General features: G+C 36.5%; 1 protein-coding gene and 1 long non-coding RNA gene across 5 annotated transcripts in view; one reads left to right on the top strand and one right to left on the bottom strand.

Moving 5' to 3' along the window:
- Nucleotides 1–18,591, top strand: part of PEX5L (peroxisomal biogenesis factor 5 like) — a 225,096-nt gene that overhangs the window by 113,253 nt on the left and 93,252 nt on the right. For 2 of the 4 annotated variants that reach the window (XM_029939830.1, XM_029939829.1), the window contains one exon: nucleotides 12,803–12,907. The exons of 1 other annotated variant lie outside the window; for it this stretch is intronic. In XM_029939830.1, coding sequence (XP_029795690.1) covers nucleotides 12,803–12,907 — 105 coding nt within the window. Of the gene's footprint in view, nucleotides 1–10,433; nucleotides 10,500–12,802; nucleotides 12,908–18,591 lie in introns of all 4 variants that reach the window. One more of the 4 variants, XM_029939832.1, reaches the window with a different exon arrangement.
- On the bottom strand, nucleotides 6,954–12,832 carry LOC115291990. Its single transcript, XR_003908747.1, has 3 exons — nucleotides 12,701–12,832; nucleotides 7,709–7,750; nucleotides 6,954–7,143 (listed from the first exon to the last, which is right to left on the bottom strand). It is a non-coding gene; the product is annotated as an uncharacterized LOC115291990 (long non-coding RNA).

The raw sequence follows: 18,591 nt of genomic DNA on the forward strand, positions 1-18,591 counted from the left end.
AACATATGGTTTCTGTCCTTCTCTGCCTGGCTTACTTCACTCAGCATGACACCCTCAAGGTCCATCCACTTTCCTACGAAGGGCCATATGTCATTCCCTCTCATTGCCATGTAGTACTCCATCGTGAATATATACCACATCTTCTTGATCCATTCGTCAGGTGATGGACATTTAGGCTCCTTCCATGTTTTGGCTATTGGGATTTGGCTGATTTATAGATCTGTTAGAACCTGCCGAATGCTCACTTTTACATATCACCTATTTGATTGTCACAAAAACACTGCAGAGTCAGTGAAGCAATTTTTAGTACCATTCCCACTCTTAACCTAGAGGAAACAAAGTTCTCTGCCTTAGGTCACACAAGAATGAAAAGCGTGGTTTCTGAGTGTTAAACCCTGGGTTTCCAATTTCATGTCCCATGCTCTGTGAACACAGACCCCAACTAATTAGCCTCAGTAACCATATATCTGTATATAAAGCCATGTTGCCACACGCCACTGGGTTAGGGTATCCCTTGGCAGCTTGGAGTTGATAGAAAAGCAAATGGAATAATACCAAAGGAAAGGTATGAGATTGAACCATTTCCTTCCCTTTCTGGTTTGTCAGTTGAAGGAGAGCCTCCAAAAATGGCAAAATGTAATATGGAGAGTAGGACATGGATCTAGACACAATACAGACACTTGCTTCAAAACGACGAGAATACTGACTAGCTGAATGGTCCACCTGGTTGTCCTTTTAACACAGCCTCTTGTGTTCATGGGTGTCCATACCAAGGTAGGGGAGACAGTTTAGAAGTTGTTTTTCCTTTTTTTTTAATAGACCCTTAAATGGTAACTTCAAGAGCAAATTTCATACACCTATTGATATTTATAACAGTGTCCTACATTTGGAATTAATCAAGACTGTGATTTTAGCCAGAAAGTTTGGTGACAGAAGAGTAAAATGAACTGTTATATTACCTGCATAATAATAGAAATGTGAGTTACAGATTTATGGTGATTAGAAAGAGGAAAACTGGCCTCATTTAAAACATTCAGGCACTCTGGAAATCCTGATTCCTTTAAAGTCCCAAGCTGAAGTCTTCATACAGAACAGTCCAGGTGGCCAGACACAAGCCAGAAACTCTGCCACAAAATAAAGACACAGAGATATTAGCAAGAACTTATGAAAAATTAAAAAAAAACTAGCTGTAACACATGATTACTTCCCAATTATTCTATTTTTGTATTATTCTATATTTATGTATATATCTATTATTTTAACTGCTGTACATATTAACTAATTGAAGTCTCTAAGATGTATATAATTTAATAAACTTTTGGTTGGGAATAAATAACATCTTTGGACAAGTCAGATTTTGAAATTAGAAGTGAAATCGTTTTTCACAAGAAAATTCTTTTCAAGACGTTACAAACTATAATTTGAGGTCATGTGGCAGAAACCTCAATTTCGTTTGAGGAACACAGCTCCTGCTGGCTCAGACTGACCACTCTGGGCACAGTCTTCATCTGAATTTCTTTTAGGCGATTCTCCCTGGCAAGTAGGTCATAGTCCCTGACAGAACACTACCATAGTCGCCAATTGTGGCCACCTGTGTTCAGAATGTCTAGTTTGCAGTATCTAGAAGTCCTTTTCAGCAGATTAGAAGTAACGAAAGGAATTAGCTGAAAAGGCTTATAAATAACCCTGTTACACACTGATTGTCTTTGAATATTTCTAAACAGTTTACTGAGGTACCAAGGGAAGACCATTTGTTATTTTTCATCAGTAGTTGTTTACTTACTCTATTAGTTTACTAGGGTTTCCATAACAGGTACCACAGGCTGCATAGCTTAACCAATAAAAATCTATTTTCTCACAATTCTGGAGGCCAGGAGTCTGAGATCATGGTGTTGGCAGAGTTGGCTTCATCTGAAGCCTCTCTCCTTGGCTTCTAGATGGCTGTCTTCTCTCTATGTTTTCACATGGTCTTCCTTCTGTGTCCTGATTTCCTCTTCTTAAAAGAATACCATTCATATTGGATTAGATCCCACACTAATACCTCATTTTAAAACCATATCTCTAAATATAGTCACATCTGAGGTACTGGGAGATAGACTTTCAACATATGAATTTGGGGGGGGGGAGACAACTCATCCCATAACATTTATTAATCCCAGCTCTAAAAACTAGTTTGTCATTATCTACTGGTTGCTAGATTCAGTTTCCAGTCTTGTTTCTGATCCTTGATTTCTGGGCCTTATTAGTCCTTTTTGGTTTAGGTCATCCCAACCCTGGTCTTTGGTTGTTGGCTGCACAGATACAGACTTTGTCTGCTTATGGATAAGACCTCTTACACATACTGTGACTATTCTCTATCTCCGTTGCTGTTATGGAAGTCTGTTTACTTTTTACACCTCTATTTTTCAGTTGTTTGCTCCTCTTATGTTCTCTGTGGCTTCCAAACTCAAATTCATTGTGTTTTCTACATTAGCCAAAAGCCAGAAGCAACCCCCAATGCTCATCAACAATTGAATGGATAGGGGCGCCTGACTGGTTCAGTCGGTGAAGCCTCCAGCTTCAGCTCAGGTCATGATCTCATGCTTCCTGAGTTTGAGCCCCGCATCAGGCTCTGTGATGACAGCTCAGAACCTGGAGCCTGTTTTGGATTCTGTGTCTCCCTCTCTCGCTGACCCTACCCTGCTCATCCTGTCTCTCTCTGTCTCTCAAAAATAAATTTAAAAAAAACAAACCAGAACAATTGAATGGATAAATGGTGGTATATTCAGATGATGGAATACCACGCAGTGGTGAGAATGCCATAACACTTACTCCATGGATGCATCTCACAAACATAATATTGCATCTTCTGCTACCCATCTCATAAGGACAATTAGGCAATGGAAACTGTGAGCTCAGTAATAACAGTTCATATTTGATTAATATTTATAGAATGCCTACCATATAACAGGCATTGTGCAAGTGCTTTCGTAGACAGTCTTATTTAATTCTCACAAATTCATAAAATAGTTTTTCTCTCTTATTTTCAGAAAGTAAAATGAAGGTTTAGAGAGAATATGTATAAAAGGCGGAGCTGGGATTAACACTCCTGTCTTCTGACTTTAGTCCAGTGTTGGTGCCCACATACCACATGGCCACCCCTCCTTTCTCTTCCGCTGACCATGGAGGCTGAACGGGGTCAGTTAACTGGTAATTGTTTCAACCACAACTGGGCACACACTCACCAGAGTTCACAGCCCCAAGGTCTCTCCATTCTTTCCCTAACTCTTATCCACAAGGTGAGAGAGACATTCATTCCCTTTCAAGGGACAGGGAGGCATTAGGGAGGAGCCAAACCCCACATTACCAATGACTCCCAGAGGACTATCTAGATAACCAGAGATGCCGGGGTCTGATCCAGAATTTTAGAATAGGAATTCCCAAAGCCTCAGCTTTTCTCTTAGAGCTGTTTCAGAGAAGTCTGGCAGATGGAGTACCTTAGCTGAGACTTTCTTGGCTAGAACTGGCCTAGTTTCTTACTTTACTTTCTTAAGTTATATCAACAAAATTGGGGCATTTGGTGACTAGGGAGCATGCTGGTAAAAACATTTGCACCTGCCAGAAAATGAGGTAAGCCACAAAGAAGGCTACTGGGTGCTTAGGCTCCAAGTCCACTACTCTTGTTCAGAAATTAGTAATAGACTTTACCTGAAACATTAATAAGGTAGACAAAGTCCATTTCACCAGCTAACATCCCTCCTCTAGAATGAAAACACATGCAGTATAATTCTACCTTGTGACATCTGGATAAATTTGCTGTCTCAAGGTCAATAATTTGGTAACAATATATTAATATGTAGCCTTTCCATCTACTTTAAATCTTTTTTTATGGTTTTTTTTTTTTTTTGAGAGAGAGAGACAGTGTGAGCAGGGGAGGGTCAGAGAGAGAGAGGGGGAGACACAGAATCTGAAGACAGGCTCCAGGCTCTGAACTAGCTGTCAGCACAGAGCCTGGTGTGGGGCTCGAACCCATGAACCATGAGATCATGACCTGAGCCGAAGCCGGACACTCAACCAACTGAACCACCCAGATGCCCCCTATCCATCTATTTTAAAAAGGTTGTGAGGATTCAGTCTCTTTGTTCTAAGATAACAATTGTCAACATTTAAAAGTTTCCAATTTAGTAGGGGATGAAATTCTTTCTTGTGACTTGTTTTTGACTTGTTACATTAAATATATTACTTCTTAGGGGCAAGAAGTTGGGGGATGCATCTAATTGTTAATAAGTAAGCTTCACAGAAACTATTTCATGGTCTTTTTTTTTTTTTTTAGAGACAGAAAGAGATAGTGTGGGCATAGGAGGGTCAGAGAGAGAGGGAGATACAGAATCTGAAGCAGGCTCCAGGCTGTGAGCTAGCTGTCAGCACAGAGTCCAACGCTGGGCTTGAACCCACAAACCGTGAGATCATGACCTGAGCTGAAGCCGAATGCTCAACCGACTGAGCCACCCAGGTACCCCTGTTTCATGGTCTTAACCACGTATTTACCTACAGGGATTCTTATTTATCATATTTATTTTGGAAAATTTTCCAATCTTAGAAAATCTGGAAAAGACAGGAATGATAAAGAAACCATATTTTATTTTTGTGACACGGTTCCTCCCACGTTTCCTTCCCACCTACCTTCAACAGTCTGAGATCTTATGTACTGCACCAACTTGGCAGTGTGTTACATACACTTAGAAACCGGACCTCAAGACCTCTTTTCCTAATTCTTCCCAAAAGAGGCCAGGTCTCAACTTCTCAACTTCCTTGCCCTCAAAGCATCATTGATTTGGGCTAGTCAAAGCAACTAGTCTAAGCACCTATGCTGGTGATGAATAATTATCATACCTTCTCTTGAATGTTGGGACCCCCATCCATTTGTGCAAGTAAGATTCAAGCAGTCTGGAGTACTTATATTAAGGGGAGACATTTTTTAAAAAGAAAATAATAAAGTAATCTTTAGGACTCAGTGTTTTTTTTGTTGTTTTCCTTTTTCTTATAAATAACCCAAGAAAAAGTACCTTGTTTTGCAAATCATCTGAGGTATTTAACAAGGAGTTGAAAATAATTAGAGTAACCTTTAATTAAGATTACATTTTTGGTTACATATTTCACATAATCATTAACAGCCTCTCAAACATAAATACATTATAAAAACATAATTTTAAGTAAGAAATTTTGGATTTATCATTCAGAACAAGAAAATAATACCTTATTCTACATTTACTTTTTAATTATCAAATTTGTATTATGTGTTCCTCAGTTTAAGGTGAAGCAAGGTCAAAAGAAAACAATTTTCTTAAGCCACACTACCATAAGTAGGAAAAAGTTGCTTGTGGGTACGTAACAGAGAAGCTCAATATCGAGATAAAATAGGTGCTAAGTAACTTAGAGCCACATTAGTCAGAGTAAACCTGATATAAACTTCACTAATCCATCACTGGTTATAGGCGAATGAGAACTGAGTGCTGTTACCTTGACCATTTGTCAAGAAAGCTTGCTAAGCACACAAGGTAAATAAACCCCAGGGACGCGGTGACGGTGAGATAGGAGAATGTTTAACCTTCTCCACAGAACAAACAAATGGTGAATTGTGGACAAATGGATCTTGTTAATTAAAAATAAGTCTTCCCTGTCCTTCAGAGCAAATTTTAACCATATTTACTTGGCAACATTTTATTAATATTCATGCATCTTTATGTAGATGCTTGAAACTTATTTATTTCAATGTCTTTAAAACTTTTTATCTAAGTCAGAATGCACTTCCTGTCAAAGTTGGCCATGTTATGTGATTTCAGTATTTTAAATAATTTGAAAACAGCATTTGATACTTGTATTTATTAAGTAAATTTGAGTGTCTATTTTATACCTAATCATGCAAAATGGTTCAAAAGAAATCTCCACGCACTCAAAGCAGTTTATTGATGAAACACAATCAAAAAACATTTTACAAAATAAAGGATTATAACTGGGTCCCTGGTAGGAGCTTAACCTTCATGTACAACTCAGGAATTTGGAGTTTGAGGCAGTGCTGTTTCTTGTTTGAGGAACAGAAATTGAAAAAAAAAAACAGTGAATTAAACTTTGGAACTAGTTGTTGACTCCAGTCATTGAGGGCTGTTTTTTTTAATAAAAGTAGAGACACAGGGTGACTCAGCTTCCTCAGAAGTGCTCCTGGACGGTCAGGATCACACCCTGAGGCAGGAGACAATGAAGTGCTTAGCCTTGCTGTCTGCTGGAGAGATTACATTTTAAGAATCACATCAATTTTACACGCCAATGTTTTCTGCCTCCGGCCTAAATGCTCCAGATTTTCTGAGTGTGTTTTAAGAACTATAAGATAAAAGCTACTGATGGGGCACCCAATAAGGTTTGTAAGTACTGTTAGGGGAGACTCCCTGAATCCTAACAAAAATAGTGAAAGCAGTGGCCACAGCCAAGGGGCCCATTTGGGTGGGAACAGCCACTGCCAAAAGAGAGCCCCCAGAGATGACAGCACAGCAGACCTGGGCACGCCACAGTGACTTACGACATGACCCAGGCTCAGTGTAGGCATTAGTTAGGCACTGTGGACACAGGACATAGGTCCCAAGATGCTTCGAAGGGCCCATAAAAATGTTTTAATCTCTCTTAAAATCGGAACTCCCAAAATGACTGTTATAATAATGGATGTGTAATAATAAATCCAGCCTGTATTACGTTTGTTTTTACACTGACACAGTCATAAGATATGGTTTTTGACTTTTTTTTTTTAATGGAGGAAGGGACCCATGAAGGCAAAAGTGCTAGGGCCCCATGAAAGTCATAATATCCCTCTGCACCGATCACTCAGGCCAAGGAGAATGAATGTCATGTGGGGAGCTCGGAATCCTGGTGACTTTTGCGGGTGGAGGTGTAGAGTTAATGACCATAGAGATTGTTATCCATGATGTTCTCCTACCCACTCCCCGCAGAGTCCCACCACCTGCAGAGTCTGGAAGGCCACAGCAGAAAGTGCCTGTTAAGCACATCACACATACCAGGGGCACAACAGTTATAGGAGAAATGAAAGACTTTCTGGAGTTTGTAGAACAGGTGATGGCTTGGAGCAGAGTGTACCTCTCATCTGGAAAAACAATGCTGTGGAAGAAACGCAGGATAGTAAGAAAGAATTATATGGAGGTAGGTTTGATTGGAAGCCCTTGTTTTAAATGTCCCATGTTATTTTAAACAGAGAGGCAATTTCTTCACTGAAACTTGACTCTGCTTAGTAAGGAATCAGAAATCACATTATTTCTAGCTACAAACAGATCACTGAACCGATTGTGAATTCATTATGATTTGTGAATTCCACATATGAATGTCTAGTTAAGAATCTTTGTCCATGCATCCTAATTGTTTACATCTAGATCTGTGCTTTCTTCTATATGATTAGAAACAAGAATTGACCAGTAGACCCAGTTTAGTTCTATTTATACGACTTTTAAAACTTACAAAACATTCTGTTGGAGGAGGGGGCGGCATTGAGTTAACTGTAACTGTGAGAGAAACAGCACGGTCTGGACCCTCCTCTGTGCTTGAGGAAAGCTACGGGAACACACAAAATGGGAAGGGACGCAAGGCGGTGGGCGGGGCTCACCAGCATTCAGAGGATACCGGGGACACATTGCTCTGACATTTTCCCATGTTGGGAAATGACACTTACCATGACAGTTACCTTCCCGAGTATAAAAAGGTTATCCCGGCTCTGCACATGAGAGACAAGACAGCCATCAGAAACGGGCTTTTTTGTGGACAGTTTCTTACACATGCATTTAAGTGCAGGTCTAGAATTTATGACATATACCTTTTCGGCATAAGCAAAACTGAATATCATTCCATTTAAAACAATGTTGCTAAACTAATATGGATGGCAGGTGTTTGCTTGCATATATGTATATAAGAAGAAATATGTTTAATACACTCAAACTTGTAATGTTGACGGTAGTTTGCCTATTCTTAAAACATTCATCCTAAAAAACTGTTCATATTGTAAATATGACACTTTGGGAAAATGCATGAAAATGTCAGGGTTGTTATTTTTATTTTTTATTAGTGTGTTTTCTAAATTTTTGTCAACAGCATGTATTAATTTTTATAATTAGAACAAGAGAAAGTCTTTTTAAAATTCATATATTAGATAATTTAGGGGTTGGCAGTGATGTTTAGTATTGTAGTCTTTTGCCTTTCCCCTAACACTATTTCTCCATTTCTACTTTTGAGTATCTCTGTTGAAGGCACTCTGTCAGGATTATTGTTGATACATTAAGAATAATAAAGGGGCGCCTGGGTGGCTCAGTCCGTTAAGCCTCCGACTTCGGCTCAGGTCAGATCTCATGTTCGTGGGTTCGAGCCCCGCGTCAGGCTCTGAGCTGACAGCCTGCTCAGAGCCTGGAGCCTGCTTCCTGTTCTGTGTCTCCTTCTCTCTCTGCCCCTCCCCCTCTCGTGCTCAGTCTCTCTCTGTATCAAAAATAAATAAAAACATTAAAAATTTAAAAAAAAGAATAATAAAAATAATTTTTAAGTTACAATCTTGGTAGCAGCGGTAATAGAATTTGCAACTAAAAAATTACTGGGCTACATAACCATGGAATTGCATACTTGAAGTGTTTTGTGCACCCAAAATCTCAGGAAAATCCTGGTAAAGATAGCATTTAATAGCATTGAGCTAACATTTAATAAGAATTGAAGTGATGCTAAAGCTTATAAACCTGATAATATCTACAGAATAAAAAGAAGTGTATATACATGAAATGTGTTGGTTAGTTTTCCATGAGGGTAAAAGAAACAAAAACATTTCGTTCACAATATACTCACTCAAGAGTGAAGTGACGGATGGCTGATTCTTACCATTGCACACTGAAGAAAACATTTTTAAAAAATATTTCCTTAGACCCACACTAAGTGATTATACAGAGAAGTGGCTGCTTCTCGAAATTTAAGTGATATGAACAACCCGCATCTATAGCCATCAGTGAGGGGGGTGTAGGAGAGAAGGAGGCACACAGCCTGGGAGATGCCTGGCTTTGAGGCTTTGGCCAAATCACACCATCTCTGAACCTCACTATCTACCTCGCAAAGACAGTTTGTGCCCCACGGAGCTTTCATGCGATTGTATAAATAAAAATAGGTAAAACACCCAGCAGAGTGCCTAGCACATAGCAGCTTCTCCAAATAATTTAGTTCTCCTCCCTATGCGACCAGCCTGGAGCCAATACTTCCTCATCCAAAGGTGTCTGGTAGCTTCACAGCCTTGTATTCAGCCTGCGAAGATCCTGTGATTTCAGTACTTTGTACGCTGTTGTTTCTATACTATGTTAACAGAGAGAAGTGAGCCAAAATTGGATTTTCTTAATAATGTCAGTGTCATTTGCTATGCTACCTGCATTTCATTCATGTATGACTGGTCTTAGACTAGAAGTTAACAAAAAGATTACTCTTGAGAATTATTACTTGTGAGAAAAGCAGTCATTTTATATATATATATATATATCAACAGTGAGGAAACAAAATTATAAAAGGAACAAAAAAATATTGAAGAATTTTCTACAACAAATCACCAAAAAAAACCCAGAAATTTCTCCATATGGTGGTATTTTCTAAACAGTCAAAAAAATCTCAAGAAACTCAATAAGAAAGTGGGGAAAGGTGATTTTGAAGTATTATTCAAAAAGAAATTGGTTGAAATAAATTGCTGGAAGGTGTCCCAGCGCACTAATGAACTTGTAACAGGGCACTCTTCTTTGCCGTTGTTGCTAAGAATTACACAGGAGCATACAGGCTTAATGTAATCCAAATCCACTCATATGCTTGACCGGATACCTCATTTTTGCTTTGTGTTGCTTCAGATAATAGATTAATATTGAGTCTTTGGTGTGGTTATATTTGGAAAATTGAGCTTGAAGTCTGGATAATTATGCACACATAGTTCTTACAATGTTTTAAGCCACTGACTTCAAAAACGAAAAGACTTGTATGGGTGTATCACCGTCAGCCCTGCACAATTGCTGATAAGCAGAGTAGTTCCATTCCCTGAATTGCCAAATCCATTATCCGCCGGGTTCTGAATTCTAGAAGTGTTTCTCCCACAAGATAAATGGACATGTCAGAAATAACACAGCTTGATTTGGAGATACCAGGTGGAGGTGGCAATATGGTCTGGGGGAAATTTTGCTTTGATCTATGAGCGTATTCACTGGATTTGGCAGTGGTCGTAGACATTCTGTCTGGAACCATGGAGATGTCATTGTGGCAGACCTTCCTGTTCTGTTCTCCGACGGTACCACACGTGTAAAACAGTGAGGCTCGTGGGCTAATAACTCAAAAGCCAAAAGGTATAAAGAAAAAAAGTCGCCAGCAGGCACTAACATGGGTGTCATGACTCTTTTCAGGTAGTAGGTGTAACCTTGAAGAAAAAGTGGCACTGTCTTCAAAAAAGTGACCTGACCCTGGCTTTGGTGGGTTTTTCTGCAAGAAATAAAAAGCACCGCATGTGTTTATTATACATCCTTTCTAGCTGACCACTGCTTTGTTCTAGAGTTCAGCATGAAAGGACTAATTTTTGTTTTGTTTTGTTTTTTGTTTTAGTGAAATGGCATGTCCGTTGCTAATTCCAGCTATAATAGTTGCACATGTGAAAAATATCTGTATGTAGTTTATGATTGGTAGCATTTCAAATAAATGGTATATTGAAATATTGACCTGAAATTTTTTGAGATGCTTATCAATTGACATCTTTTTCTTAGCCCAAGAGCAGATGCTAAATTATTATTATTATTTTAAAATTATACCTTGTTCTTTTAAATATATTAGGCATTTAAATATAAGCATGCCACTTTGTTTATTGCTACATTATTAGAACTTCTTGGAGCATGGAAAGAATTCTTCACAAATGATTTTTCTCTTTAAAAAAAATAAGCTGCAAATATATTTGTTAAACTATATTTAGTCTGTAAATGAGTGTAGCTTTTAAAGCTATATCACTTTATAGTACGTACTGTTTCATCCAAATAATGTTTATATTTTGAAAAAATGTTAAATAGTTTAATAGTGCCATAACAAATATTTTCCCAGAATTCAGAGTTGTATGCATCTCTGTTTTAGGAAGTTCACATTGCTTCATAAAGAAAAAACCTGGGATCATTATGCACCCCAATTTGTTATGCAGTAAATCATTGTTTTTCTTTATTTTTCCAGAAGTCAGTTATTCTAAGGATTGTAGCCATATAAACTTTCCAGAACACATATGGAAATTACCACTGTTCTATGTGCTAAATAAAATCTCTAGTAGTTGATATTCCATCATGGAGATAACATATTATCACTCAGTAATGCTAGTTCTTAAGTCAAAACATACCAAAGAAACTTTCTGCCTTGTAAAGAGATTCACACATATTAAAATCTAGTAACTATAGTTTTTCTTTGTTTTCATAAATAAAAGCTGCCACTCATTACATTTTAGAAAAACAATGCCTGAGAAAATAGACAATTTGCTTCCTAGAGTAAACCTACCTTCTAAACATAAAAGCCCTCTGCAAGCCCAAGATTATAATGCACTTCCATCCTGTTTTGTGGCAGGGAAACTATCAAGTTATTATTGACCCTAGCTCTTAATTACCTTTCAGATAACAAACCCCATATGTTCATTTTTGTATCTTTGCCTGTGATATCTCTATATGCTACGTTTGTATTTTAAGTAGATTTACGGCACAGATAATTCATACGTGCTCTTAGTATAAGATTATTTTCTCTAGGGAGGCTTTGCCCAGAGACCTGAGAAAATGAATGTTTTGTTTTTAAAATGTTGAGAGAGTATTTAATTTTTACATAGTATAAGATGTTTCTAATTGGGTTGGGAAGGTGATAATTTTTTGTTTTTTCCATTATACCACATCTACTCACAAAAACTTAATAATCTGGTAAACTAAAATGACAGAAAGCTAACATACCCTTTTACAGTCCAAAATTCTACTTGTAGGAGACAAAAAATGTGGGGGTATATATATACATACATATATATATACATATATATATACATCAGTGCCTCAGTTATTAACTATCCTTTATTTACACCTAGATTTATGAGAGTCTCTAATTAAAAGACATTTCTAAAATTATTATTCAATTCTATTAAAATTCATCAGTCTCAAAAACATTGAGAGTTGCAGACTTTTCTCACCAAGATCATACTATCTCCACAAAACACACACGCTGGGTGAATTTCTATGACGTTAAGCCATTGAAGAACTTTTAGAAGTTTTATCACACTTTTACTCTTTTTATGCCCAATCCAATAAAAAGTGACAGACTCCAGGGACCCACCCAGCAAAAGCCCTCTGTGGGGGTCAGACACTGAATCTAATCTCATCTCAGATGCAGACTCTGTCGTTCAAAACATTTAAGAATGTTATAGGAACAATTTGTAAATGAATATAATAGGCAATCCATAGGGTTTTTAAATCGATACTATAAAAATTATGTTCATCTCATGTAAATTGCCTTAAAACATATTATACATATAAAATACTATGTTAAAATTAAATATGTCAGCTGTAAAGGTGAAAAAGTAGGTAACTAAAAGTTCACAAATAATCTTTTTTCAGATTTTGTGTGTTTTCTCCTCAGCCAAAAGCCTCAAGACTCACTTGCAGCAGCCTACCTCTTCATTTATGTTGGATTGCTCTTTAAACATTAGAATATCTTGTAATACTAAATTAAAGATCTCTCCTGACACAAGTCATTGTTGATTTCACTGTTATAGGGAAAAGGCTCTAGGGCGGCAGATAAGGCTGTTGCCATGGTGATGAAGGAGATACCGAGGGAGGAGTCTGCTGAAGAAAAGCCCCTCCTTACTATGACATCACAGGTGGGCAGACCCATAGGGTTCCTGTAGGAAGCTGACATATGTTAATCTATCAGACATTGTGATATTTAACTAGCAAAAAGAAAAAAAAACATTAACTTGAACCAATTTTTAAAAACACAGTTTCAATGAAACAATTATACAATATAAATGAAAACCAAAATTGCTAAAAAAGGAAAATTCCATCATTTAGTCATTTGTGGATATTAATTTTCATTACTCAACTTTAGTTTTAAAAAAATGTATGTGCAAGTAAACCACGTTGCTTCTTTATAAAGGAATCTTGTTAACAACTTTGGGAAAGAAATAACAATTAAGCTAATGGTACATTTGAACAACAACAACCAAAACAAAAAATCAAATTCCTGTGAATAAATACAAGTTCTATTGTATACATATGTCAGTTTACCAGTAGAATATCTAAATTTTCTTAAATGTTAAATATATATATTTATGTTGTGACTATGCATACTACATATATGTCTATACATATTTATGTGGATGCCTAATTTACAGGAATGAGCCAGAAGTCCCTGAGTCCCCATGCAGAAAATGGCATTTGTGACCCTTCTTATACGTAGTGACCTTGACAACAAAAATATCATCTCTATTATAAGTGCATGAGAGCCATTTTCAGCATTTATTATTACAAGTGTAGAAAAAAGTTTGCATTTGTATGCAAAGACACGCTGAGACTGTGAATCCTGTATGTCCTCAGGGACTTTTGAAACACCCTGTAAAATCCACATAAATATGTATAATATACTCATCACCACTCTGTGGAACTATCAGTTTTAAATTCTTAAATGAAAAATATTTTTACTTGCATTTATCTTATAATTTAGATTAGATTGTTATCTTAAACATTTCTTTTTTCTGTAATGCAATAGTAAATGCAGTGATTCAGTTCCAATTATATGAACATGTCTAGAATTAGAAACATGTCCATTTACAGTCCTCATGAAAAGCATTTATATCAAAAGCTAAATTATGGCAACTTATTTTTAGAATATCATCAGATCACATCCCCAGCTGCTACCAACATGTGTGGTTTTATTTTATTCTAAACACTGTGTTGTAAGTAATGAAAGTCATAGCAATATACAACAATCAAAATTGAATAATAAAAAAGTTATTAAAGATTCCTAAGACTTTGGGATAAATTTTATATTGTGAGTTTTTTTCCCATAAAGAAGAGATGCTTCTTCCCAATCACACATAGTAGTAGTTACAAAGAAATATGCTTTATATTTACCAAGGTCTCCATTCTTTACTTAATTTGCATAGTAAAACATATACAGTTTTACATTGATCTCCCGCCCTTTGTAGGATCCATGTCCAAAATACGCAGCTCAGAGTTCCTCAGGTAAATGCTAAGAAGTGGGAACTAGTTGGGAATTACTGGCTAATGACAGAGCCAGGTTCATCAGTAGAAGACCCATCCAGTTTGCCATTGGCATAGTTGTCCTACAATATCATTTCAGATTAGCACAAATTAAGACAGGCTCCAAGACCTAAAATTCTTTCCCCCAAATCATGCATTGCTATATGCTATCCAGTAATCTCTTTCAAAGGTCCAAAATTGCCATTATAACCTACACGTGAATTTAAAATGTAGCACAAAATACATTCTTATTTTTTTAATTTAGAAAAGTGATTATTACCATTTTTTCATATTCAGAACATTTGTGTGTAGCAAGTTCCTTTAATCCCTGTCTAACGTTGCATTAACTGTTTTTGAGGTACTAGTTACAGTTTTACTGCATGAAGATTATGTAATGCTTTCTTTGATGCATCATATTCTTGTTGCATACTGGCTAGTTTATGAATCAGTAAACAGTTCTGATTCATAAAATGTAATGCACCTGTTGTGTTGATAATTTTATGAAATTAATTCAGTGACAGCTGTGATACAATTATTTCTCAGTCAAATGCAGTTTTATTAGTTGACATACTTTTTCCACTACACACACGTGGCTTCTTCCCTGCTATGCACCAGTGGCGTGCACAAGCCAAAAAGCAGCAGAATGATCTGAAAAAGTGAGTACTTCTCATAGCAACCATAGCATTCAATCCGTGTACCATACCACATTCTTGTTATCCTGTGTGAATGTATTAGTGTCTTGAAATATGTCTGTCCAAGCATCTCCTGTAAAGCCCCTTATGACATAGTGCCACGTACTACAGCCTACATTGACTCATCTTCATCACTGGTATGTCGATGCCAGCTGCCCATTCATAGATTCCAGATATGTCTGAAGCTAATTGCTGCACTCTCAATAATGTCCTCAGAGCAATCATAATTGATCAAGTACAAAATAAGTTCTTGAAACCCTGAGTCCTAACTTGTTTACTAATTGTTAGTCAAGGTTCTAAGTGTAGAATGGTTTATATTGAAGCATTTGTTGTATTATTGATTATTACAGTTACTTTTAGAGGGACTTAGCCAAACATACTCCAGTAAAGTCATTTATGGTGCACTGAACAAATTGAACTGAAACAGAAGAGTTAGCCAGGTGACCTGAATTCAGAAATTGCTGCCCCCCTGAGAATTCCTTTTTGTTTACTTTCATTATTAACTCTGTATTAGCAAACAATATGTCAAGCACTTCATAGGAACTCAGATTCATGCTGTCCTAGACTTACACTTGAAGCAAAGCAGTATGTAAACAAGTGTGCATTGATGAAAGGTTTGAAGGAAAAACAGTACATCCTCAAGTCTTTGAGGGAAAAACTTTCTCTAGACCTGTGCTGTCCAATACGGTAGCCACTAGCCATGCATGGCTATCGAGTGTTTTGTGACTACCCATAACTGAGATGTGCTAAAAGTATAAAATACAGACCAGATTTTGAAGATTCTGTCCAAAGAAAGTAATATAAACTGTCGCATTAATAATGTTTATATTGATTACATGTTGAGATGATCATTTTTTGGATACATTGGGCTAAGTAAAGTATATTACTAAAATTATTTTCTGTTTATTTTCAATGTTTTAAAAGCAGCTACCAGAAAACTTTTAATTAACAAGTTCTCATTGTATTTCTATTGCACAGCACTCCTCTAGACTGTAATCGTATAAATTAATCCAATTTGAGGATAGAAGGAACAACTAGGTGCCAAAAGATTGCTTATATCATAGAGAGAAATTATTATTCTTTATGAGAATGAAATTATGTTAGCAAATATTTTTTTCTTACGACAAACCATCAGAAATTTCCATTTTAACCACATCCTGTAGCACTTTTTTAAGCAAGATATCTATAGAGTATAATATCTGAAAAGTGTGTGTTTCAGATCTCTTCTTACCAAGGGAATTTTTTTCTTATATCTCCTTTTTTCTTTTTCGGCAAACTCAGACTTTGTTCTTCTATCAGTCCCCACTCCTTATACCTAGATACTGATATTATTTTTGTGTCTGATAAACATAAAAAGAATAATGTCCTTGATTGGAAAAACATTCTCAAGCCTGCAAATAAAGCCTTGTTGCCTTGTTTGGGTTTCTATTACCAACTTGAAACAAATGCTTTATGTTCTCCTGCCTCAGTGTTAGTACTACCCACACTGTGAACAGTGAAGTAATGTCTATTCACTTCCCCCAGGAACAGACTCTCATTTTGTAAGTCTGACTATCCTGTCGAGAAAATATTTATAGTCAGTTGGCTGACATTCAGATCAAATCAGAGTTCAAAGTTTTCACATGGTAATCCTTCACCAGGGCGGGGAGGGACACAGGCAGAGCAGAAACATTACTAGCTCATGAAAACTTATTTCCGTCGGGTGTCAGAGTTACCGTGACAAAACTCTCAGTCTAAATATTTAAAGGATGCCTCCTAATGATTTAGTTAGTTGTCTTGTCTTTTCAGTGGATTGAGTCAGTTAACTTAGTTTTGACATGGCCACTATTTTGTTGGGCATCACACAGATTTCTAAACTTGCAAAGGTCTAGTAAAGCCATAAACAAGTAGTTTAGTTACAAAATTATGAAAGAAAGCCTACTTTAAAAATGACACATACTTTGCATCAATGTCACAAATAATAAAGGAATTTTCAAAATGCACAAAGATATAACTATAGATTCATATTTATATTCTTATATAGAAACAAAACAATCTTAAATTTTAAAATTTTATTTGGATGTGGTAAGGCATGTGGTATATTATCACAAACTTTTTAAATTAACAGTTTAAATATGAGATACTTATCAACTGTTTTTTAACTTAGTAGCCTTAATGTCTGAACTTTTAAAATTAAGTACTAAAGGGTTTAAAAAATAAAAACAGAATATTTTACTTTAAATTAAAGCAACAGTTTAAGATCAACAATCTGAAGTGTAAATATTCTGGAATAATGGATTATTATCCTTCAGACCTTGTCTTATCATGTAAAATGTATTTTGGTTTGGTGTTAATTCTTAGTGATAAAAGCTATTACAAACCTTTCATTAGCTCTGGATTTTTTCTTGAAACACCTAAGCAATATACTGTTTGAAGATAAATAAACTTAGATTTAAATTACAAAGCAGACAGTATAAATATACACTGGAGCTTAAGTAACGGCCAGTATTTAAAAGCAAAATATTCTACTTTCATCTTGGTTAAATACTCTCCTGTAGCTTAGATTACATAATAATTTAACTTTTAACATTGAAATTAAAGAAATTCAAGTTGAACTAAGGCAAATGGATTTTCAGATAGTTTTCAAACAGACAATTTATTAAAGCTGATATTATTGTCTGCATTCCATGCAGTCCTAAACACAGTATGGATATAAAATAACCAGTTTGATCCTGTGGTGCTTAATAGTAGCCACATCAACTGACCAGTCTAACATAAGTAAATTGAGGGCATTTGACTGAATATTTCATTCACAATGTAAGATAGCAAGGAAAGTATAATGTTCAATAGTCTTTTTGAATTCTGGGTGACAAGGAAACCCCTACATGCAAGTGCTCAGCTGTCTTCTTACTTCTGCTGTTACCTTTTGTTTCCATGCCCACTGACCGTGTAAGATTCTCCCTCAAAATCTTCAAATTTGAATCTCTGATTTAAAATCCCTGAGTGAGGGGCGCCTTAGTGGTTCAGTTGGTTTAAGGGTCCCTCTCTTGATTTAGGCACAGATCATGATCTCACAGTTGTGAGATCAAGCCCTGCTTCTGGCACCATGGGTGGAGCCTGCTTTAGATTCTTGCTCTCCCTCTACCCCTGCCCAGCTTTCTCTCTCTCTCTCTCTCAAAAAATAAATACCCCAAGCAAAGCAAAGCAAAACAAAACAAAACAAAATACAATACAATAAAATAATAAATTCCTAAGTGAGGTAGTAGTGTTTTCTTGAAGTACCACTGGCCTCACATTTGCAGTGAGCCATGCCCTTCTTCCAAAGATGGGATGGGGCAGGCTTATGCCTTTATTTTTCTCATTATGCATTCAATATTTGCATTCTTGACTGTTTGCTAAAAGCCTTTGATTTGGAAATGAACCTTTAGATAACTCTAAGTTTTCAAACATTTAAATGATGTGATGGTGGGGGGAAATGGACTTAGATTGGTGGTTTAAAGCCTGCCAGGAACTTGTAAACATTTCTGAGAACCACTGGCCTGTCTGTGAGCTGAGCAAATCCTGTATGAAATTGGGGATGCCCATGTAATCATTCTTTTATACAATTCACCATTCAGTAAGACTGTAAATCA

Source organism: Suricata suricatta, chromosome 5 (assembly GCF_006229205.1).
Source record: "Suricata suricatta isolate VVHF042 chromosome 5, meerkat_22Aug2017_6uvM2_HiC, whole genome shotgun sequence".
Lineage (NCBI taxonomy): Eukaryota > Metazoa > Chordata > Mammalia > Carnivora > Herpestidae > Suricata > Suricata suricatta.